This window comes from Schistocerca nitens, chromosome 1 (genome assembly GCF_023898315.1).
Source record: "Schistocerca nitens isolate TAMUIC-IGC-003100 chromosome 1, iqSchNite1.1, whole genome shotgun sequence".
NCBI classification, from domain to species: Eukaryota; Metazoa; Arthropoda; class Insecta; order Orthoptera; family Acrididae; genus Schistocerca; species Schistocerca nitens.
The window spans coordinates 95,257,247-95,283,352 of record NC_064614.1 but is presented as its reverse complement, the minus strand read 5'-3'; the positions used below and the strand labels follow the sequence as shown (position 1 = coordinate 95,283,352).

The window sequence follows — 26,106 nt, the reverse complement described above, 5'->3', positions numbered from 1 at the left end:
AGCAAGATGTTCGTGAACATGGTGGCACAGCGAGTTGCTGGTGAGCAGATGCGGCCATTGCCGGTATGAAATGGTCTTTGTGCTGCCTACTGGAGTGTCCTTGGTACCACTCTTAATTCTGTGATGACCCCTCAGTGATGCACCTGGTGTCAGCAGTCGTGCAGTTGATTGATCTAATCCCTACTGACCTTGTAGGTCTCAGCAACCAGAGGTGCCTTGGTGCTGAATAGCAACATAGATTCGAAGATGTGGTGTGGTGTTGTAAGCAGAGTCAGTCAGTTTCTCCATCAGTAGACGACAGGCGGCGAGCATCAGGAAGTTCATCATGTAAGGACCATCATGTCAAGTATTCCTTTAGCTAGTTCATAGACTGTGCTGGAGCATCTAGGGCATAGATTATTACAGCATGGTAAACACGGAATCAAGTCCTATTATTGTGAATGCCCTCCATCCAAATGATCAACTCATGATAAGAATTAGAATGCTGGAGTATTTAAACGGACCTAATGTGAGGCTATGAGACAAGGCTTAGTTTATAACGACTGCATGTGTCGTCCTTATTTTGCTATATTCACTTAACAGGCTTTTAACCCTGAGGCGGCCATGCATATATATAAAGTGTTTCAACCACAAACAACATTGCCCTGTACTGTTCGATTGTTGTTTTATAATACTGAAGCCATGCTTATTTCTTCATTATTGCTTCAGCTGTCCGCCCCCGGTAGCTGAGTGGTCAGCGCAACAGAATGTGAGTCCTAAGGGCCCGGGTTTGATTCCCGGCTGGTTCGGAAATTTTCACCGCTCGGGGACTGGATGTTGCGTTGTCCTAATCATCATCCCCATCGAAGCGCAAGTCGCCAAAGTGGCGTCAAATCGAAAGACTTGCACCCGGCGAATGGTCTAGCCGACGGGAGGCCCTAGCCACACGACATGTTTTTAGTTTACTTCAGCTAACACCATGATAAGTTGTGAGGTCCTATGTCCAAGTGAGCAGCAGTAATATAAAATAAACAGGGAACTAAGCGATTCAAATGGCTCTGAGCACTATGGAACTTAACAGCTGAGGTCATCAGTCCCCTAGAACTTAGAACTACTTAAACCTAACTAACCTAAGGACATGCCCGAGGCAGGATTCGAACCTGCGACCGTAGCAACAGCGCGGTTCCAGACTGAGGCGCCTAGAACCGCTCGGCCACTCCGGCTGGCGAACTAAGTGAGAAAAAAATTACGATCGGTGCAAGAAAATGTCCCGGATTCAGAGCTAGCACCACAATCCCCCAATGAGGCGGTTGTCTACTAAATAATTAGCAATCAAATTTGCGTTGGCTATGATCTGATGCAATTGCATTGTTTAATGCTCTGAGTGTGTAACTAGCGTGTGGTAACAGTTCCATGCAGCAACAGAGTGATACTATGAAAGTTTATTTTATTACTGTTTGATTAAATAGGAATTCACCTCATTTAATGTAATTTTATTTTATCATTGTTTGGTTAAATTAAGATTAAACTGTCATTTAGTTCGTAGATGTTTACCATTGGAAAATAAAGACAGCTGTTGTTCACACATGTATGAAGTACACTCGAGGGTTAGCAGCTCTGTCAGTTCCTGAGTATGTGCTCTAGTGTAAGAGATAGAGTTTTTTGCCCCATTTCTTGTGAGTTTACGACCATGCTTCTCTTGCTTCCTTTGGTTTTCTGTCTCAGCCGTCTTTGTCTTGAATCCTTATTCTCACTCTGCAGACAGTTTCTTCAGAGTTGATGACCTGACCCACTTGTGACCTACTGGCTCGCTTGCTACTGGTGCCTCTGTCTTTGGCATGTCTTGATTTTGCCTTTCTTTCTAATTCCTTACTCCCTAGTGTTCTGTGCCATAGCAGTATTAACGTGACTTATCCTGGAGGTGAGTAATGAGTAATTTCCTGCCCGGTACGTTTACAAGGGAACCTTCCCATCGCATCCCCCTCAGATTTAGTTATAAGTTGGCACAGTGGATAGGCCTTGAAAAATTGAACACAGATCAATCGAGAAAACAGGAAGAAGTTGTGTGGAACTATGAAAAAAGTAAGCAAAATATACAAACTCAGTAGTCCATGCGCAAAACAAGCAACATCAAGGAAAGTGGAACCGCAGGAACGCCGTGGTCCCGTGGTTAGCGTGCGTAGCTGCGGAATAAGAGGTCCTCGGTTCAAGTCTTCCCTCGAGTGAAAAGTTTACTTTCTTTATTTTCGTAATGTTATGATCTGTCCGTTCGTTCATTGACGTCTCTGTTCACTGTAATAAGTTTAGAGTCTGTGTTTTGCGACCTCACCGCAAAACCGTGCGATTAGTAGACGAAAGGACGTGCCTCTCCAATGGGAACCGAAAACATTTGACCGCAAGGTCATAGGTCAACCGATTCCTCCACAGGAAAACACGTCTGATATATTCTATACGACGCTGGTGACGGCATGTGCGTCACTTGACAGGAATATGTTGTCGACCCACCCAACTTGTACACTTGGCGAATGGGTAAAAAGATTCTTCTATCTTGCCCGATTTAGGTTTTCTTGTGGATGTCATAATCACTCCCAAAAAAGTGATGAAAACACAAGAGTTTGTCACATAAACTGCAATAAATGAATGCAACAGTTCCACAGTCGCTCAGTTTTCCTTGTGCTCTGTCAAAAAATATGTTTTCAACGTTTTCAAATTTTTCCGTGTGTAGACCGTCAAATCCTGCATATGTCCAAGCAAATCTGAACATGTCCTGTAATTTTGGAGAGTGAAGTTGATTTTATTTGAGTGCCTGAACTTCGATAATTGTCTGAAAATAAAAAATTAAAATTTTAACACTAGGGAAGACCTGAACCGGGGACTTCTTGTTCCGCAGTTGCTCACGCTAACCACGGGACCACGGCGCTCCCGAGCTCACATTATCCTTGATGCTGCCTATGTTGCGCATGGTCTACTCAGTTTGTATATTATGCTTATTTTTTTCCTAGTTCCACACAACTTCTTCCTGTTTTCTCCATTGATCTGTGTTCAGTTTTTCAAGGCCTATCCACTGTGCCAACTTATAACTAAATCTGCGGGTGGTGCGATGGGGAGGTTCCCTTGTTAGAAGCACTCGCTCTGCACTACCCGTGTGGCGCCTCGGCAGACGGGCTGGGCTAGTACCCGCGGCTGCCGGCAGGTGGCGCTGTGGACGGTGTGCGGGCTGCACTGCGACCGGTATTGCGCGATCGCGGCGCCGCTGCACTACGGGGCGCTGGTGAGCGTGCGGCGCGTCGCGGCCGGGCTGGCGGCGGCGTGGGCGGCGTCGCTGGCGCTGGCGCTGCCGCCGCTCTTCCTGGCGGCGCCCGCCTACCGCTACAGCGCCGCGCAGGCCGGCTGCGCGCCCGACGGCGGCGCCGCCCTCTGGTACTCGGCCGCCTACGCCGTGCTCGCCCTGCTGCTGCCCACCGCCGTCATCCTCGCCTGCAACGTCAAGGTATGACGCACACCAGCTCACTACTCTGTAAACCTGGCGCAATAAATACTTTGTGGGCCTTGAGATAGGCAACCCAACTTACGTACACTCTACTACACAGCCAGCTCGTAGTGGAATTGCGTGCTTATGGAATAGCGTCTCAGTTATGTGACTGGATTTGTGATTTCCTGTCAGAGAGGTCACAGTTCGTACTAACTGACGCAAAGTCATCGAGTAAAACAGAAGTGATTTCTCGAGTTCCCCAAGATGGTGTTACAGGGCCTTTGCTGTTCCTTATCTATATCAACGATTTGAGTGACAATCTGAGCAGCCGTCTTCGTTTGGTTGCAGATGACACTGTCGTTTATCGACTAATAAAGCCGTCAGAATATCAAAACAAAACGAAAAACAATTTAGAAAAGATATCTGAATGGTTCGAAAAGTGGCAATTGACCCTAAATAACGAAAAGTGTGAGGTCATCCACTGAGTGCTGAAAGGAATTCGCTGAACTTCGGTAATACGATAAATCAGTCTAATCTAAAAGCCATAAATTCAACATTACAATTATGAACAAATTAAATTGGAAGGAACACACAGGAAATGTTGTGGGGAAGGCTAACCAAAGACTGCGTTTCATTGACAGGACACTTGGAAAATCTAACAGATCTACTACGCCTGCCCGTCCTCTTTTAGAATACTGCTGAGCGGTGTAGGATCCTTACCAGATAGGACTGACGGAGTACATCGAAAAAGTTCAAAGGAGGGCAGCACATTTTGTATTATCGCGAAATATGGGAGCGAGTGTCACAGAAATGATACAGGTTTGGGCTGTACATCATTAAAAGAAAGGCGTTTTTCGTTGAGACGCAATCTTCCCACGAAATTCCAATCACCAACTTTCTCCTCCCAATGCGAAAATATTTTGTTGACACAGACTTACATAGGGAAGAACGATCACCACGATAAAATAAGGGAAATCAGAGCTCGTACGAAAGATATAGGTGTTCATTCCATCCGCGCGGTATACGAGATTGGAATAATAGAGAATTGCGAAGGTGGTTCGATGAACACCCTGCGAGGCACTTAAATGTGATTTGCAAAGTATCCATGTATGTACGTAACCCGCAAGCTAGCAGAAAATGTAAGTTCGGGTAGCCATCTTAAGGAGCTCGAAGCGCACTCCAAGAAAAGAAAAGCCGCACCACGACGGAATTATCCGAATGGGACGGAAATCGGTAGTTGTCGTATACATTTGCAGAAAAACAAATCATCAAAATTTTAGATAAAATGGATGGTTGATTCAAGAGAAAGAGCTTCACAGATTGAGCTGATCGATAACGCGTTGGTCCAGCTTTGACACTTATGAAAGAAATTATTCGCCTTGCCATTGGTTTATAGAGTTGTTGCATGTATCCCGATGGATATGGAGCCAAATTATGTCAGACTGGCGCGTTACATCGTTAAAATCCCGAGCTGGTTGGAGGGCTCTGCCCGTAATGCTCCATATGTTCCCAGTTAAGAAGAGACCTCGCGAGCTTGCTGGCCTAGGTAGAGTTTGGAAAGAACAAAAATAATCAGAAGAAACTCTTGCTACGCGCGGAATGGCATTATCTTGTTGAAATGTAAACCAATTATGGCTTGCAATGAAGGGCAAGGAAAAGGGGTGTAGAAGATTGTCTACCTGCCACTGTGCTGTAAGGGTGCTGCAGACGGCAGCCGAAGGATTACTGTCGTGAAATGACTCCTGGTTGTCAGGTCATGTGGCGGGTGACAGGCAGTAAGGCTGGTATCCCACCACAGTCCTGGACGTCTCCAGACGCGTCTCGGTGGCCTTCGGGCCCAATTCAAAGCGGCATTCATCATTGTAGACCATTCAATTCCAGTCAATAAGATTTCAGGCGCCGACGACTACCGAAGACATGTCTGCAGACGCCCCAGATAGCGGCAGGATACCAGCCTGACTCTCACCCCCCATGCAGCCCGACAACCAAGAGTGATTGTCTGCTGTGCCATTTCATTTTGTAGCGTGACCTCTTTGGTTGTCATCCGCGGTACCCTTACAGCACAGAGGTACGTCGACAATATTCTACGCCCCATTTTGTTGCCCTCCTTGGCAAGCCATTCTGGGCTTATATTTCAGCAATATAATGCCCGCCCGCAAACGCCGAAACTTTCTACTGCTTGTCTTCGTGTTTGCCAAACCCTACGTTCGCCACTGTCCCATTCGAATAATTCCTCCGCGGTGCTCCGTTTTTTTGTGTCACGTGTTTACTGCGCCAGGTTTCTTTTGCCCATCCTGGACGTACCGCGCAAGCAGCCATCCACAGTGCCCCCCAAAACTTCCGAAACCACTAGGGTGGCAGCTTGAAATACCAACTGTAAACAACCAATGTGGATTCGAGCAGTCAGTTTTGAGAAGGCAGTGTTAAGTAGTGGAATTGCGGCCATAGAGTGTCAACACTGTCACAAATCGCATTGGAGCAACATCTCTGAATCAAGTCGTCAAGACATTCTCTAGAAAGATTTGAAGAAGGAAAAAATGTGTGCAGAGTTTGTCCTGCACACATTTGACTTCCGAAAAACAAATAAGAAAGATATTGGACGCCTACCTCAACTTGACTGAAAAGAAAAAGGCGAATAACTCTTTTCTGAAAAAAACAATAAGGGGTGACGAGACTTGGTGTGATAAATAGGAACCTACCACAAAACCCGAAAGTTCAAAAATTCACATTAAGAGCCAACGCTTCTCTGACATAACCGATATTCAAGCCAATGCTAAGCGCGAATCGAACAACATGCCAAAGAATGTCCTTTCTGACAACTTCACATGGCTGTCTGAACATTCTGTGCGTTGTGCTTAGGTGGGGAAGATTATGTAGATCACATGCAGTATTAACACACCGTCTTACCTTTCGTCTACTTTTTATTAATCGAGCCTCGAAACATTTTGTACTGGTCGGATACGCTACATGGCAGAGGATACCTTGTATCACTGCTGGTCATTTCGTTTCTTGTTCCACTCGCTCGCAAACGCAGAGAGGAAAAAGCTATAATATTCTTCTGTATGAGCCTGACATCTTTATCTCCACGTTTCTTAACAGAGAAAGAAATGGTCACTTTTTCAAACCACGTCATTTTTTCAGTCACGATCTAGAAGTATGAAATTTGGATTATAGGTGCCTACAGTCTTCCTCTGTGAAAGTGCAAAAGTGTGGCGCCTTGCAGCGTTTCCCTCTGGCTTGGCAATGTTTCTGCCATCCAGGTATCGACACATTGGAAAGAAAGGCCAGAACTCATAAAGTCATCTGAGGTGTAAGGTGTGTTAATTACCTGTGTCCTTGGAGTGTTTCGCAGTGGTAAGCTTCAATAAAGTATAAGTAGAACACCATATCTGGAATGCCTTGCAACGTGCTGTTCAGAAGAGATCTCCACCCTATCGTACTCTTACTGATTTATGGACAGTCCTGCAGGATTCCCGACAGTCAACGGTTTTAACTCCTGATGACGTTGACGAAGACAACTGTCAATAGTTCCGGGGGGTTTATCCGAAGTAATTTTGATGGGTTAATGCTGTCACGTTAGCACCAAATTTCACTAAAATTCTTCCCAGTACCACCCTGGACGTCTCACATGATGGGAACGTCGTCACATTTCCCCGTAGCCGCTCAGAATCGACACTAAAAGGTCTCAGGAAGTGGTATAAAGGGCGCTAACAAAACCATCTCTTCCACTGAGGCGTTCATTTACGCATATTTTGCTTTCGAAAAAGACAGTTTGCAGTGTGAAGTGCAACAGAATGACGTTCTGAACAACCTTCGACATCAATGACATCTCCCAGACGATTCCCGCCCTTTTCCAAGAACATCGTGGTGATGCAACCCCGTTGACTATGGTCTGACCCTTTGTGGTGTAATGCGACCACAATTCTTGGCGTGGTACATAATAAATATTCAGATAGTAATAGCAAATACTCTGTTCAAGAATCACAAGAAGACGATGTATAGTTGAAAAAGGCCGGGAGCTACGGGCATCAGATATCCTAAATCAGATATTCGATTCTAGGGTGTATTCAGGAGCGGGTGTAGGCCTAGATAATTTAGTAACGATGAAGAATAGGCCAAAGTTTGCAAGACTAGTCGGAAGAGTAAATGGGCGAAGAAGTGGAATGCGGAAGTACTAAGGAATGAAGAGATCCGCTCTCTGAGGCTACAGATATTACAAGCATGAATAGCTCTGTACGCAGTTCAGTTGTAGAGGAATGGACATCTCTAAAAAGGGAAATCACGGAAGTTGGAAACAAAAACGCAGGTACAATGAAGGTAACAGCAAAGAAACCATGTATAACAGAAGCAATATTTCAGTTGAATCACACAATGAAGGCTTTCACGACCGGATGCTTCAGCTGCTGAGAATTTTTCTGGGTTGTATGGCAGTAGTCCATGGAGCTCTTCAATCCCTGACGTTTCGTCCAAGGCTACGTTGGACATCTTCGAAGGTGCTCCTGGCTGTGCTGAGTCTTGCCGACAGGACTACCTTCGTGTCGTACGCGCCGCGGCCTGTCTTTCTCGTGGGCCTCGGTCCCTGGGCGGGAGGCAGTCGCTAGGAGCTGCTGCCCAACTCGCCTTCCGCGCATGAGGCACACTGGCCCTCTGTGGAAAGTTCCAGACGCTGCCGTTACATCTGTGTAAGCAGAACACCGTACCTGCCCCGGCAGCCACTGATTTCAAGTCCTGATAAGGATGGCGGAAATAGGAGTCGAAAACTCGAGTGAGTTATTCGAAATCTCGCGGCTTGTAAATCGAGATTTTATTGTATATGCTTATTGCATTAAAATAGATACAGCAACTAATAACTTGTTTTGAAAAGATTTATTTTATTAGATCACTTAACTTAGTTAAGCAGAACGAGCTATAATATTTTTGTTGACGAAATTTCAAAGAGAAAAGGAGATACACTCTGAAAGTTTGCATTTTTTTAGGGGCAGAAATTCTTTTCCCCAAGATCTCTCAAGCAAACAGTACGTACATGTGCCTCTATTTAAGACCAGTAATTCATTATAAAGTGATGAACAATAATTCATTACAGAATGTGTAAGCAACACCGTGTCTGAAATTCCATGCGGCTTTTCGCGGATGATGCTGCAGTATACAGAGAAGTTGCAGCATTACAAAATTGCAGCGAAATGCAGGAAGATCTGCAGCGGATAGGCACTTGGTGCAGGGAGTGGCAACTGACCCTTAACATAGACAAATGTAATGTATTGTGAATACATAGAAAGAAGGATCCTTTATTGTATGATTACATGATAGCGGAACAAACACTGGTAGCAGTTACTTCTGTAAAATATCAGGGAGTATGCGTGCGGAACGATTTGAAGTGGAATGATCATATAAAATTAATTGTTGGTAATGCGGGTGCCAGGTTGAGATTCATTGGGAGAGTCCTTAGAAAATGTAGTCCATCAACAAAGGAGGTGGCTTACAAAACACTCGTTCGACCTATACTTGAGTATGGCTCATCAGTGTGGGATCTGTACCAGGTACGGTTGATAGAGGAGATAGAGAAGATACAAAGAAGAGCGGTGCGTTTCGTCACAGGGTTATTTGGTAAGCGTGATAGCGTTACGGAGATGTTTAGCAAACTCAAGTGGCGGACCCTGCAAGAGAGGCGCTCTGCATCGCGGTGTAGCTTGCTGTCCAGGTTTCGAGAGGGTGCGTTTCTGGATGAGGTATCGAATATATTGCTTCCCCCTACTTATACCTCCCTAGGAGATCACTAATGTAAAATTAGAGAGATTCGAGCGCGCACGGAGGCTTTCCGGCAGTCGTTCTTCCCGCGAACCATACGCGAGTGGAACAGGAAAGGGAGGTAATGACAGTGGCACGTAATGTGCGCTCCGCCACACACCGTTGAGTGGCTTGCGGAGTATAAATGTAAATGTAGATGTAGAGATCTCCGCACCTTCTGTAACATCAGGTCCGCCGACTACGCCTCATGCGCTCACCTCTTGCAACTACCTCGTGGAGTGTGTTTACTCGCTAACTTTCGAGTTAGCCTCGGGACGTACTCCCTCCCGCCAGACGCGGCAGTCGAAGGAAAACACAGAGAACTGGTTAAATCTCACTTTGGAAACAGAGTGTGTTCGGCTTACCTTGTTTTCAGTTACTTTCTGTTGTGAAGCGCATCTCTCTTTTCGTCTGTTTCGCAGTCCTCTGTTCGTGAATGGATGGCTGCGATCCGTTTACAGCCATTCCCGAGATGATACGGGAGGGTAAATGTGAGATCTGTGTTTATGAAAGTATAGTGTGCAGAATATATCACACCAAATTACTAAATAGAACCAAAAATTGAACCTGGGAAACGGAAAAAGTTTGTACAAAGATTTTTCAGCATTTTTTTTTTTTTTTTACTTTAAGCATCATTCTTATACAAACGCCCCACACCAATGTAATTTCCCAAATGAGTGGGGTTCAAGCTGGGAGTTGTGCAGGTGTGCACTTCATTTTATAAACAATTTATTGAACACAAATATTCTTCTTGACAAATGACTATAAGTAATGCAGCTGAAGTTAATCTGCATCCCAATTATAGTTTTTGAAGAAACGGGTGGAAAGTAAGAGGATACTAATACAAAATTCCTTCAGCACAATACACCAAAAAACTTCGTTCCAGTAAGGAAAATTATGCCAACAACAATATTTCACAACATATGAGACACCAAATCAGCAAATGGAAACAGCTTCACGAATAACCATTTTACTTACATTTGCAATTAGCACACAACCAAATCTACTATCATCACAAAAGACGCACCAGGACAATGCTAGTATCAACTCACTACAGTGCTACCTGTGCAGCTATAATTTCCTGTACAGTGACACATACGAAATCAATCACGCTGACAGCGTAATAATGGCAAAGTGATTTCCTATATAATGATACACACACACTCAATCACTCTGACAGGGTAATAATAATAAAGTAAATTTCCGTAGGGCACATACAAAATCAATCACTCTCACAGTGCAAAATTAATGGGATCTGTATAGCTTTCGATGAAGAAAACACTCGCACACGCAGCTTGCCAACCCAGAATAAAAACATGCCGCACTGTACACAGGGATCTTCCTTATGAATGGGTCGCAATGGATGCACCGCCTGCACTCATTACTGTACACTATGCTGCATCACTCAACCGATCAAAATACTGCTTTCGCTCACTAAAGCACGCTCGTAGTGCTCCACTTGCAGTGTGGAAGCCGTTTTCTGAATCTCCTTTGGAATCGCCGTCCTAAAGCCCAGGAAAAGACATTAATGTCCCCACTGGGTTTCTTTTGTCAGAGCAGTGGCCACACCCCACACAAACCGTTAGTGAAGTCCTGTACATAGCTCCAGGGTGCACCAGCTTTGGAGGAGACTTCCCGTACTTGGCTGGTCTACAGACTGATTTCATGGTCAACTTCTCCTCGTGGCTCGGCCCCGGTGGCGCTCGTGTCATTCAAGTGCGACGACAGCTCATCCCCATACGGTGCACTCCAGCGACAAGCCGACAAACTTAACTCGGTCGCATGCAAAACACCCGTGACGCTCGGCACGGCACCCTCTCTCTCCCCCACCACCCTCCGAAACTCTTCCCTCCTGCCCCGCCAGCTGACTAAAAGAGGTGCCAATATAACAATGCCGCACATGTCACATGTTACGATCTAACTCACTGATCATATGTCTCTTTAATTGGTGATGTACGTATCTTATATTCTCTTGCTGCAGAAACGTAATTGAAACGGTGACCGAGGCCACATACCGAATAATTCCAAAAGTCCACTTTAAATGTGGTAGGCGCTTTCCCCTTCAGCTTGGCGTCTCCTCTGCTCAGCTTAACGAAAATTCTGATGTGCACCCGGTCCCCAGTTCTCAACGGATTAGTGCACCTTTTTCAAATCTAAAGTCCGTAAATTCAACTAAATACCTAGGAATTACAAAGAGGTCTGTTGAAATATGGTGTACGTAACAGAGGTTAACTCCTCCTATGTGCTTCGGGAGGGTAAAGGACTCTTATTTTTGGTCTTCATCTCAGAGTAGCACTTGCAACCACTTATCTGACTAAAAGAGGCACCACATTCTGTAATGCAATAACTATATAAAAAATTTGTGCCAATATAACAATGCCGCACATGTCACATGTTACGATCTAACTCACTGATCGTATATATATATATATATATATATATATATATATATATATATATATATATATATATATATATATATATATATGCTACCTCCCCAATTATCTGCTGGATGTATTCCAATCTCTGTCTTCCTTTACAGGTTTTGCCTTCTACATCTCCCTCTAGTACCCTGGAAGTCTTTCCCTGATATCTTAACAGATGTCCTACCATCCTGTCGCTTCTCCTTATGCCCGCATCTCGTGGTCGTGCGGTAGCGTTCTCGCTTCCCACGCCCGGGTTCCCGGGTTCGATTCCCGGCGGGGTCAGGGATTTTCTCTGCCTCGTGATGGCTGGGTGTTGTGTGCTGTCCTTAGGTTAGTTAGGTTTAACTAGTTCTAAGTTCTAGGGGACTTATGACCACGGCAGTTGAGTCCCATAGTGCTCAGAGCCATTTGAACCATTTTTTGCTTCTCCTTATCAGTGTTTTCCACATATTCCTTTCCTCTCCGATTCTGCACAGAACCTCCTCATTCCTTATCTTACCAGTCCATCTAATTTATAACATCCGCCTGTAGCACCACATCTCTAATGCTTCGATTCGCTTCTGTTCCGGTTTCCCCACAGTCCATGTTTCATTACCGTACAATGCTGTACTCCAGACGTACATTCTCAGAAATTTCTTCCTCAAATTAAGGCCGATATTAGTAGACTTCTGTTGACCAGGAATGCCCTTTTTGCCATTGCTAGTCTCCTTTTGATGCCCTCCTCCTCCGTTGATCATGGGTTATTTTGCTGCATAGGTAGCAGAACTCATTAACTTCATCTACTTCGTGACCATCAATCCTAATGTTAAGTTTCTCGCTGTCCTCATTTCTACTACTTCTCGTTACCTTTGTCTTTCTTCGATATACTCTCAATCCATTCTTTGTACTAACTATTCATTCCGTTCAGCAGATCATGTAATTCTTCTTCACTTTCACTCAAGACAGTAATGTCATCAGCGAATCCTATCATTGATATTCTTTCACCTTGAATTTTAATTCCACTCCTGAACCCTTTTTTATTTCCGTCATTGCTTCCTCGATGTACAGATTGTACAGTAGGGGCGAAAGGCTACATCCCTGTCTTACACCCTTTTTAATCCGAGCACTTCGTTGTTGCTCGTCCACTCTTATTATTCCCTCTTGGCTCTTGTACATATTGCATACTTCTCGTCTCTCCCTACAGCTTACCCCTATTTTTCTCAGAATTTCAAACATCTTACATCATTTTACATTGTCGAACGCTTTTTCCAGGTCGACAGATCCTATGAACATGTCTTGATTTTTTTCAGTCTTGCTTCCATTATTAACTATAACGTCAGAATTGCCTCTCACTGCCTTTTCCTTTCTTAAAACCAAACTGATCGTCATCTAGCGCATCCTCAATTTTTTTCCATTCTTCTGTATGTTATTCTTGTAAGAAACTTGGATGCATGAGTTGTTAAGCTGATTGTGCGATAATTCTCGCACTCGTCAGCTCTTGCCGTCTTCGAAATTTTGTGGATGATGCTTTTCTGAAAGTCAGATGGTATGTCGCCAGACTCACATTCTACACCCCAACGTGAATAGTCGTTTGTTGTCACTTCCCCAATTGCATTCTTTCCACCTATCGACTCTCTCCTCTGCATTCATCAGTGCAATTCCCGATGCACTCTTAATGTTATCACCCTTGCTCTTAATGTCACCGAAGGTTGTTTTGAGTTTCCTGTATGCTGAGTCTGTCCTTCCGACAATCATTTCTTGTTGCATGTCTTCACTTTTTTCCTGCAGTCATTTCGTCCTAGCTTCCCTGCACTTCCTATTTATTTTATTCCTCAGCGACTTCTATTTCTCCATTCCTGAGTTTCCCGGAACATTTTTGTACTTTCTCGTTTCATCGATCAATTGAAGTATTTCTTCTGTTACCCATGGTTTCTTCGTAGGTACCGTCTTTGTACCTAGGTTTTCCTTCCCAACTTCTGTGACAGCCCTTTTTAGAGATGTCCGTTCCTCTTTAACTGTACTACCTGCTGAGATAGTGCTTATTGCTATATCTATACCCTTATAGAACTTCAACTGTATCTCGTCATTCCTTAGTACGTCTGTATCCCACTTCTTTGCGTATTGATTCTTCCTGACTAATCTCTTAAACTTCAGACTACACTTCATTACTACTATATTGTGATCTGAGTCTATATCTGCTCCTGGGTACACCCTGCAATCCAGTATCAGATGTCGGAATCTCTGTCTGACCATGACGTAATCTGACTGAAATCTTCCCGTATCCCCCGGCCTTTTCCAAGTATACTTCCTCCTCTTGTGATTCTTGAACAGAGTATTCGCTATTACTAGCTGAATCTTGTTACAGAACTCAATTAGTCTTTCTCCTCTTTCATTCCTTGTCCCAAGCCCATATTCTACTGTAACCTTTTCTTCTACTCCTTCCCCTGCAACTGCATTCCAGTCGCCCATGACTATTAGATTTTAGTCCCCATTTACATACTGCATTATCCTTTCAATATCCTCATACACTTTCTCTATCTGTTCATCTTCAGCTTGCGACGTCGGTATGTATACCTGAGCTATCGTTGTCGGTGTTGGTCTGCTGTCGATTCTGATTAGAACAACCCTGTCACTGAACTGTTCACTGTAACACACTCTCTACCCTACCTCCCTATTCATAACGAATCCCACTCCTGTTAAATAATTTTCTGCTGCTGTTGATATTACCCTATACTCATCTGACCAGAAATCCTTGTCTTCTTTCCACTTCACTTCACCCACCCCTATTATATCTAGATTGAGACTTTGCATTTCCCTTTTCAGATTTTCTAGTTTCCCTACCACGCTCAAGCTTCTGAAATTCGACACCCTGACTCGTAGAACGTTATCCTTTCGTTGATTATTCAATCTTACCCGACTGTAATCCTGGGTTCCTTGGTCGAGGTCGACAAAAATTTTTCCAGGCCCTACACTATCTATCTCTGATCTGCTTACATGATATGTTACTAGAAAAGAAATCCTCAACTGATCCGTTTTAGTGTACCCAGAGGCAGATACTGAGTCCGATCACAAGTTGGTAAAGATAAAGACTGGGCTGAAGTTAAAGAGTCTAGTCAGGAATAATTAGTGAGCAAGGAACTGGGATATGGACGTACAGAGGAAGGAAGAGATACGCTTGAAGTTCTCTGAAGCTACAGATACTGCGATAATGAATAGCTCAGCAATCAGTTCAGTGAGGAAGAATGGACACATCTATGGAGGGCAATCACAGAAGTTGGAGAGAAAAATTTAGCTATAAGGAAAGTAACAGCGAAGAAACCATTCGTAACAGAAGAAATACTTCAGTTGATCGATGAAATAAGCAAGTACAAAAATGTTCAATGAAATTCAGGTTTAAGGACATGCAAATTTGTTCAAATGGCTCTGAGCACTATGGGACTCAACTGCTGAGGTCATTAGTCCCCTAGAACTTAGAACTAGTTAAACCTAACTAACCTAAGGACATCACAATCATCCATGCCCGAGGCAGGATTCGAACCTGAGACCGTAGCGGTCTTGCGGTTGCAGACTGCAGCGCCTTTAACCGCACGGCCACTTCGGCCGGCAAGGACATGCAAGTCACTTAGGAATGGAATAAATAGGAAATACAGGAAAACTAAGGCGCAATGTTTGCATATAAATCTGAAGAATTAGAAAAAGAATTGATTGTCGGAAGGGGTGACTCAGCCCATAGGGAAGTCAAAACAACCTCCGGTGAAATTAAAAGCATGGCCGGCAGCATTAAGAGTGCAATGGAAATGCCACTGTTAAGTGCAGATGAGAGAGTGGATAGATAGAAAGAGTACATTGGAGGCCTCAGTGAGAGGGAAGACTTGTCTGATGATGTGAAAGAAGAAGAAAGAGGAGACAGTTTAGAAGAGATAGGAGATCCAGTATTAGAATCGGAATTTAATAGAACTTTGGAAGGCTTAAGATCGAATAAGGCAGAAGGGATAGATAAAATTCCATCAGAATTTCTGGAATCAAAGGGGAAAGTGGCAACAAAAAACTATTCATGCTGGTATGTAGAATGTATAAAACTTGCAATATACCATCAGACTTTCGGAAAAACATCATACACACAATTACGAATATTGCAAGAGCCGACAAGCGCGAGAGTTATCGCACAATCTGCTTAACAGCTGCACCGAAGCTGCTGAAAAGAATAATATACACAAGAATTGAAAATAAAATTGAGGAAGTTTTAGATGACGATCAGTTTGACTTTAGAAAAGGTAAAGGCACCAGAGAGGCAGTTCTGACGTTTCGGTTGATAATGGAAGCAAGACTGAAGAAAAATCAAGACACTTTCATAAGATTCGTCGACCTTGAAAAAGCGTTCGACAACGTCTAGTGGTGCAATATGTCGGAAATTCTGAGAAAAATTGGGGTAAGCTATAGGGAAAGACGGGTAATATGCAATATGCCCAAAAGACAACGTGGAACAATAAAACGAAGTACGAAGTGCACAGATTAAAAAGGGTGTAAGACAGGGATGTAGCCTTTCGCCCCCACTGTGCAGTCTATACACCGAAGAAGTAATGACGGATATAAAAGAAACTTTCAAGTGCGGTATTTAAATCCACGATGAAAGGATATCAGTGATAATATTGCTATTTTCAGTAAAAGTGAAGAAGAATTACAGGATCTGCTGAATGGAATGAACAGCGAAGAATACAGATTGAGATGAAATCGAAGAAAGACGAAGGTAATGAGAATGAGGAGAAATGAGAACAGTGAGAAACTTAACGTCAGGATTGGTGATCACGAAGTAGATGAAGTTAATGAATTCTGCTACATGTGCAGCTAAATAACCCACGACGGGCTTAGCAAGGAGAACGTAAAAAGCAGACTAGCAATGACAAAAAGTACACGCCTGACCAAAAGAAGCCTTCTCGTATCAAACTTAGGCCTTAACTTGAGGAAGAAATTTCTGGAATTGTACGTTTGGAGCACAGGAGGAAGAAATTTCTGCGTCTATACGTCTGAAACATAGTGAAACATGGTCTGTGGGAAAACCGGAAAAGAAGCGAATCGTAGCGTTAAAGACATAGTGCTACAGAAGAATGACCTAATAAGGTAAGAAATGAGTTGGTTCACCATAGAATCGGCGAGGAAGGGAGTATATGGAAAACACTGAAAAGTCATTTTGACAGATGGTAGGATATCCGTTAAGACATCGCGGAATAACTGTCATAATACTAGAGTGGCCTGTGGAGAGTACAAAACTGTGGAAGAAGACAGCGATTGGAATACATCTAGTAAATATTTTAGGATGTAGGTTGCAAGTGCTACTCTGAGATGAGACTGGTGCAGGAGAGGACAAACCAGTAAGACGACAGATGACACAAAACAAAAAAAAGAAAGAAAGATAAAACTCAGGAAAGTACCGTAAACTCGCTTGACCCAATACATCGCAGCTTGTTTGGTCATTGATCTAATAGCAAACAACCAAGAGAATCTTGAAAAGGCATCCACACATACCGTAGGATACTTGTTTCCCGCACGCGACTTGGGAAGTGGACCTTCGAAATTGATATACACCCACCTCGGTGTGTCTACAACACACACACACACACACACACACACACACACACATACTCGAAACCGTGATGACAGGCGAATAACATTGGTACAAAGTCCACGGGTACTGCTATCCTAGGTTGACTTACACCCCTAGTATTAGACTACAGGATACCATTCCTCAAAAGTATTAGACTTAATTGCTTCCGTGCTATTTTCTGTTAACTGGCTTCAAGGCCTTATCCTCTCCCTGATACTTGGTGATGCCCTTAAACAGAGTTTGGAATTACCTGTCGCTTACTGTCGTAATCAGGCCCACTGATCCTCTCTTCTGGATCCCCCAGAATCATGCGACTTTGGCGCAGCAACATTGTCACTCCTGCTTAGATGTCTGACCTCAAACTGAAAGGCTGAAATTCGTGAAAACCACCTGGCGATGTGACCCGTGCATCTCTGTCAGGCCAACACCCAACTCAGTGCTTGACTGTATCTAACTGAAGGGTTCAAGTTCCAAATAAAACCTGAACTGTTTCAGAGTGAACATAACCGTCAGTGATTCAAGTTCACAGAGTACTTCTTCTTTAAACGTTTTAGTCCTCTAGAAGCATACGATACCGGCCTTCTCCCTTGTGGGGACACTTAAAGTAATACAGACGCTCCATCAACGTCTTTATTATATCTATATTCCGCAAAGCATCGTGAAGCACTTGACAGAGGGTACGTCCTAATGTATCTGTTATTAGTGTTTCTTCCCGCTCCATTCACTTACGTAGCGCTGGAAGAATGAGTGTTCGAATGCCTCTGTTTGTGCTGTAATTATTCTAATGTGTTGCCCTCACGGTCCCTATGTGAGCGATACGTAAGGGGCTGTAGTATATTCCGCAAGTCGTCATTTAAAGACGGTTCTTGAAATTTTGTTAGTAGACTTTCTCGGGGTAGTTAACGTCTCTCTTCAAGAGTCTGCTAATTCAGTTTCTTCATTATCCTGTGGCACACTCCCACAGATCAAACAAACCTGTGACCATCCGTGCTGCCCTTCTCTGGATACGTTGAATACCCCCTGTTAGTCATATTTGGTAAGGGTCTCCAACACTAAAGCAATATTCTAGAACCAGGCTAACGAGTAATTTGTAACCAATACCTTTTGTAGACTGATTGAACTTTCTAACATCAAACCGAAGTCTACCACCTGCTCTGCCCACGACTGTAATCATCCCATTTCATCCCTAAAGAATGTCACACCCAAGTATTAGAATGAGTTGGCCGATTCCAACAGTCAATCATTGATATTATAGTCATAGGATATTACAGTTTTTCGTTTTGTTAAGTGCACAATTTTACATCTCTGAACATTTAAAGCGTGTTGCCGATCTTTGCACCACTTTGAAATCTTATCGAGATCTGCCTGAATATTTATGCAGCTTCTATCGGACAGGACTTCATTATAGATTGCATCATCTGCATTAAGCCTGAGATTAATATTATGTTAGATTTGTGACGAGGTGGGGCCTTATAGCTGTCAAATAACTGAAACTGCATTGTACATGAGCATCAGCTGCTTATTTTTATGTTCAGTGCTACCGATTTCGTTATCAAGCCTAAGCCTAACGGACAGATAAAACATTTAAAATGCACACGTTACTATATGCTGACAAAATAAAAATTATGGCGTTACATATCGTAGGAATTACTTAAAAAGCATAACCAGCTTGTCACTACAAGATTTGAAGTGAACAACTTCGATGTAGGTAGAAAAACATAGCTTCTGTTTCAATAAATAATTCCCAAAAGACACGGATATGTAGAAGACGCATACAAGACTATCATGCATTGCAAACTGAAGAAAATTGTAACGAACTTATAGCAAATAAAATTTTTAATAGCGAAGAACAAAGGCAAATGGCTATGAATCTAGGAAAAGATCGAAAGTGGGAGTCCGTAGCCGTAACATTGATAATATATACATATCACAGGTGCATTTGAGATCTTAGGAGTATTTTGGAATACATCGATTTAACAACAAAGTAAAGAATGAAGTGGCTCAATGGAAAACTTAATTAACAAACAATATCAGCAAAGCATAGTCATAAAAGCGCATATAGTGAAGTGACATGAGTGGTGAAGGAAAGCGTTACACAACAAGCAATGTCAAATTATTAAAAATAAACAAAAAACGTGGAATTAAACTCCTTTAGGTTATGTGTCATACTGAAGTGTTTTTCAATCATGCCAATGAAATGTGTACATAAAAAAATCGAGGTTAAACGTATGGGCTGACTGACTTCCTGGAAATACATAGGAATGATTAGCTACACAATGTGTGGTAGGTTTATAAATAAGCAGCTTTTAAGACGCCACCCTGTGTATGTGACCTCTGTTTCCTGTACTAAAACTGTTTCTTGTACGCTACTTTTGTCTTTCCCTATATGTTTATTGCAACTGTTATGATACAGTTTTATAAAACTTGGAATTTAGTACTGTGCGTTAACAAATGTTATCACAAGCACAGTATATTATTGTACACTATCATGTACGTCTTCACCAGTTAGCTAAGTGTCTATGTCTAATGTTAAAGTTGATTGTATCCTTACTTTTTGTTATTGTTGCTACAACTGCAATTTTTTTTTCTCAGTGTTGCAATACGTGTGCAACCTGTTCCTATTTACTGTCGTATTTATTACTTTGTTGAACCACAGCACTCTCTGTATTTGTTAATGAGAAATTAATGATCTCATATTATAGAAAACTAATACATACCTCCTTTGTTTTATTGTATGTAGATATCTTCTCTCCCTCACACTTTTTCACCTCACATCACCCCCCCCACCCCCCATTAGCCACATCCCCTTATGTTTTAACACATTTGTTATTCCTTATTAAGCTCATCTTTGATTTCATAACATACATTTCTAACTATTAAATATTTCAGTCACAGCCACCTATCTCCCCAACCTACATCTACATTTCACTGTGTATTTAATTTTTCTGTAAATAATTGTCTAATTCATATTGTAACCTTTATATATAATCTCTAGCCCCTCATATTCAGGTTTTATTTCTGTGACGTGGCTTTATAGTTACCATACGATGTTTTATTATATTTTTTTGATATTTATTTCCTTTACAAGTTTCCTATTTTGAATATGTTATTTTAACACATTTTTCAATAGCCAATTGGCTATTTTTGTTATTAAGTGATCGATGTGATACAAAATCCTGTTATTGTTTGTGTGGTTGTAGCTTTGTTATGATGGCTCTGTTTTAGACCCCACTGTCGACATGCTCGTTTGATATGATTAAAAAATAGAAGTCCACTCAAATTTTCTTATGTATGACCCATAGTCTTAAAGGAGGTTAATTCGATGCTTTCTTATTTACTTCTTATTAGTTTGATCTTAAATGTTGTGTAAAGCACTGTATGCCTTTTTATGGTAATGCTTTGTTGGTACTGTTTGTCAACTACTAAATATCTGTGTCATTTGAAGATTATTTATTGAATCAGAAGCTATGTGTTTTCTAACTACATCAAAGTTGTTCACTTAAAATGTTGTAGTGACAAGCTGGTTACGCTTTGTAACTTCTACGGTATCTAAGCCATAATTTTTATTTTGTCACCATACTGTAACCTGTGCACTTCAGACGTTTTGTCTGTCGGTAAGGCTTCGAATTGGTAATGGTCTGCTGATCGAAACAGGTAACATTGAGCATAAAAATAAACAGCAGTTGGTCACCTACATCGAAGTTTCGCAATTACTGTTAGTATTGTCTACAAGGTCATTAATATACACCATGAACAACAAGGATCCCAACACACTTTTCGAAAATCAAGAAATCTGCAGCTACCCGAATGCCTTGATCGAAAATTTTCAGAATGTCATGTGAGAAATGGTTTCACAAGATCAGTGTTTTCGGGACCCATGCTGGTTGTTGGTTGGCACTAAGTAGGTCACTGTATTCAAGATACCTTATTTGAGCTCAGAATATGTCCTAAGATTCTACAATGAACTGATGTCAAGGATACTGGATGGTAGTTTTGTGGCTCACTTCTACTACCATTCTTGTAGATGGTTATGGCCTGTGTTTTTTTTTCTTTCTTTCGAGAACTGTGCACGATTTTTAGCTCGAGGGATCTAAGACAGATTATAGCATAGGAGCTAACCCAGCCGCAAACTGGTTATAGAACTTGACAGGGATTCCATTGGGTACTGGAGCTTTGTTTTAACAATTTCAGTTGTTTTTCAAGACCACTAACACTAATACTGATTTCACTCAACTTTTCAGTGGTACGAGGATTAAATTTTCGCTGTTCTCCATTGTTTTTCCTTTGTAAAGCAACATTTGAAAACGGAGTTATGCATTTCAGCTTTTTGTTTGGTACCCCCCAGTTTCAGTTTTGTCTCAGTCACCTGGGACTGGGCACTAACTTTTGCGCTACTAACAAACCTTACATGCCCCACCCGGCTAGCCGTTCGGTCTAACGCGCTGCTTCCCGAGCGGGAAGGCGTGCCAGTCCCCGGCACGAATTCCCCAGCGGATTAGTGTCGCGGTCCGATGTGCCGGTCAGCCTGAGGATGGTTTTTAAGGCGGTTTTCCATCTGCCTCGGCGAATGCGGGCTGGCTCCCCTTGTTCCGCCTCAGTTACACTATATCAGCGATTGCTGCACACTCTCTCTCCAAGTACGCGTACACCATAATTACTCTGCAACGCAAACATGTGGAGCTACACTCGTCTGGTATGAGGCGTTCCAGGGGGGATGGGGTGTTGTCGACGGGGGGCCGAACCACACAATAACCCTGGGTTTGGTGTGGGGCGGCGGTGGAGCAAATTGGAAATTTGTGGTAAGTCTATGGGACCAAACTGCTGAGGTCATTGGTCCCTAGGCTTACATGCTACTTAATCTAACTTAAACGAACTTACGCTAAGGACAACACATACATTTATGCCCAAGGGAGGACTCAAACCTCCGACGGGGGCAGCTGCGCGAACCGTAGCAAGGCTCCTTATGCCGCACGGCTACCCCGCGTGGAAGGCGGTGGAACGGGTGGACTGCTGCGGCCTGTTGTGAGGTTGTGAACCACTGAGAGCCACGGCGGGACGAAGCCTCTCCGTCGTTTCTAGGTCCCCGGTTCAATACACACACACACACACACACACACACACACACACACACTGACACGCGAACAGAATTTCGTTGGGTTTTGTGAAGTATCATTTGATAATATTCTGCTACAGCAGTCATTGAAGGCATCTCTAGACAGCCAAATGCGTTTCATTCAGAATCTATAGCCATACGCTTTGTCTTACACCTGCTATGCAGTAGTCTCTGTTTCCTTAGAAGTTTCCATAGAGACTGTATACCGTGGAGGTTCCCTCCCACTATGAACCATTCCACTAGTTACATATCTAACCAGTTCATTCTTTTAAATTTGAGCTACAGGAGCACGCTCCTGCCCTATGGTGAAAGTTTCTAGTTCCGCACTGAGATATGAGAGTATTAATTTTTTACCTAGTTTACTGAACATATGTATCTTTCTGCTTGTTTTAGTTGTTCTTTGTACTTCGGTAATAATTGTTGCCAGAGTTGCGTCCTGATCATTGATACCATCCTCAAGGAGATCAGGTCTGTTTGTTGCCATTAGATCCAATATATCTTCATCGTGAGTGAGGTTTCCTTCTATCTGTTCTAGGCAGTTTTCAGAGAAGGCATTTAGTAATGTTTCACAGGATGTCTTACCATGCCCACCACTAACAAAACTGTAATTTTCCCAATTAATTGTTGGATGACCGAGCGAGGTGGCGCAGTGGTTAGACACTGGACTCGCATTCGGGAGGACGACGGTTCAATCCCGCGTCCGGCCATCCTGATTTAGGTTTTCCGTGATTTCCCTAAATCACTCCAGGCAAATGTCGGGATGGTTCCTCTCAAAGGGCACGGCCGACCTCCTTCCCCATCGTTCCCTAATCCGATGAGACCGATGACCACGCTGTCTGGTCCCCTTCCCCAAACAACCAACCCAAACCGCCCAGTTGTTGGATGATTAAAGTCTCCACCAATGATTACAATGTGTTTTCTACTGTGACAAATACACCATCTCCATTTCCAATTTTCCTATCCTTTGGAAATACGCTTAAATTTTCCCCATTCTCACTGATGGCAATTTCACTGTTCAACTAGTTTTCTATACCCAGTATTACGTGAACTTCAGTGCTTTCAAGCGTGCTTCAAACTCTAGCACTTAGCTGCGAATGCTTCGGCAGTTAACCAATAGGATTCTAATTCTCTCATCTGTGGGAGGCATTTCTTTCGATCTTACACTGATACCTCTGGGTTTCCTGAGGCCGTCGTTGTCTGGATTGGATGGTATGTCGCCTAACCTGCAAAAAGCCTTATGTCCACCACACACACAGTCAGCTACCTGAGTAGCAGCCCCTGATGTGTAGTGCACACCTGACCCATTTAGGGGGACCCTACAGTTCTCAACTCTAAAACACTAGTTCAGTCTAGCTTGTGACAGAACCTTCTAAGTTTCTGTTTCAGTCCTTCCACTCGACCCAGAACCAAAGGTCCACGATCAGTTATGGGGACAATACTGCAAATTGTGAGCTTCGCTGAAACTCCACGCACAAGACTGATCTTTTCAGCCTTCTCTGCCAGTCCCTAGAAAGACCCAAGTATGACTTCAGGGCCCAGATGACAGACATCATTTTTGCCAACGTGCGCCACGATCTGTTGTTGGTTGCACGCTGTTCCCTCAGTGGCTGCTGAAACAGCCTCCTCAACATGTTTTCTAACGAACCAGCTATACACACTGAGAACACCTGGTGTCCTTTCCTGTCCTTTGATGCTATTTCCCTAAGGGGTACTATCATTCGCAATACAGTTGAATTGCTGATGATTAATAGACTCCCACCGCTTTGTATTTGCCTCCTCTTCTCACCATACAAAACATGTATCCCCAAAACAGGTGAAGTGAGTCCCACTGGCTCAGTTTCAGTGAAAGACAGCACCCCACATTTGCTGGTGAGGGGGATCAGTACAAAACCCTGAGTCCTTCCTGGCCGCATCCACCCTGTACAGAACGCCTAGATCTACCATTGACATGTCACTCGCCGGCCGTTGTGGCCGAGCGGTTCTAGGCGCGTCAGTCCGGAACCGCGCTGCTGCTACGGTCGCAGGTTCGAATCCTGCCTCGGGCATGGATGTGTGTGCGTAGGTTTACGTAGTTCTAGGTCTATGGGACTCATGACATCAGATGTTAAGTCCCATAGTGCTCAGAGCCATTTGAACCATTTGAAATGTCACTCGAATTCAGATCGTGTACTTTTCTGCAGGGGAGACGAGATCCACAGAGGAAGTTAGTACTTGAGGTACATCTGGTACTGGTGTCACAGGTACACGCCGGGAGCTCTTCCAGCAGCTGCCAATCGTTTGACAGCAGTCAGAACAGAATCCAGCTGCTTACGAGCGTCAACCAACTCATCGAGCGTTTGAAAGGAACATTCACAGTGGGGCTGCAATTTGGTTGGTGTAACGTATTACAGGGCAGTGAACAAATAACTTAAGTCGCTACCTGATCATCGAGGCATTGATTTGCATGATGAATTCCTTATCGAAAATCGGTGTTGCTAAGAGGTGGGCACCTATCAAGGTCTCCTCAACCTCTCCAATGCTGCTTTCTGGGATTCACCCCACTCGAACATGCAATCCTCTTCCCATAACTCATTTAATGGCTCACCCAACTGAGTGAAATTCGGTACAAAATTCTCCCTGCTCCCCAAAAAAACTAACCACTCCCACAGATCTTGCTGTTTCTTTACTATATCTTGGCTGGGGGGGGGGGGGGGGTCAGCGGTTCGTTGTCTAATATTTCTGGCCCATTCCAGATCAATTTTGATTTTACCCGGTGACACGATATTCCCTAGAAACGACATGTCAGGTAAACCAGTCCCTGTCTTTGTAGGTTTGACAGTCATCCCTAGCATGCTAAGGCGAGTGAACACTTCGCTCAGGTGTCAAATGCTCCTACCATTTTTCCTAAACTTAGCGAAAACCCACCCCCAACTTCTCCAAAGCACTATAACTGGCTGTTACATATAGGTGTGTCACACAAATTCAACTTCAACCACCCACACCCTGCCTATGTGTGCAAAGCCAGTCATCACTTACTATTGTCACCGAGCTACCAGTATCCAACAGACCATATATGGGTACATTATTAATTTGCCTGCAAATAAATGGTGTCCTGTGGCGCTGATGTGCAAATGTCACCGTAATGTCTGCAGGGGCGGCGACTGAACTGACATTTGTTGCATCACTCTTTGGACCATGTCAACTACTAGTACCTGACCCATTCTTCTGTTGCGGGCTAACTCTCTGAAAATGTCTTTCCACGCCACAATGAAAGCCATCGTTAATTTTTAACTTATTTCTCGTCCCATTGATTTTCATCTGTCAACTGAATTGTGGTTCGCAATCCCGACCTTGATCTCCATATCTAAACCGTTCACTCCAGTATGCTAGTTCTTCTAAGTCCGGAGCAAATGTCGCCCTCGAATGAGCACTGGTTTAATACTTTCCGCGTCCTTGATGACCAGGAGACAAATGCACTCAGAGTTGTATGAACCTGGTTAGTGTACGGCTTATTTATTTCCTGTTTGCATCTTTAATACAATTCAACCTATTTCCACACAGTCCATGCAGGAAACACTTTCTTACATAACTGTTGGTGGAAGTTTGACACGCTATCCCCTTTAACAATTCGTTTTTACTTGTCAAACCACCTATAGGATGAGGATACATTAACTGTAAGAGGTCCACATCTCTTAATGCAAGCCGCCCAGGGTGGCCGAGCGGATCTAGGCGCTGCAGTCTAGAACCGCGCGGCAGCTACGGTCGCAGTATC

The 26,106-nt window shown here is 43.4% G+C and overlaps 1 protein-coding gene across 1 annotated transcript in view; it reads left to right on the top strand.

The window, feature by feature from the left end:
- The window catches only part of LOC126249672 (uncharacterized), a 264,428-nt gene that overhangs the window by 163,128 nt on the left and 75,194 nt on the right, over window positions 1-26,106 (top strand). The window contains exon 3 of the mRNA XM_049951530.1: window positions 3,173-3,469. Within this exon, the coding sequence (XP_049807487.1) occupies window positions 3,173-3,469 (297 nt within the window). The remainder of the gene's footprint in view (window positions 1-3,172; window positions 3,470-26,106) is intronic.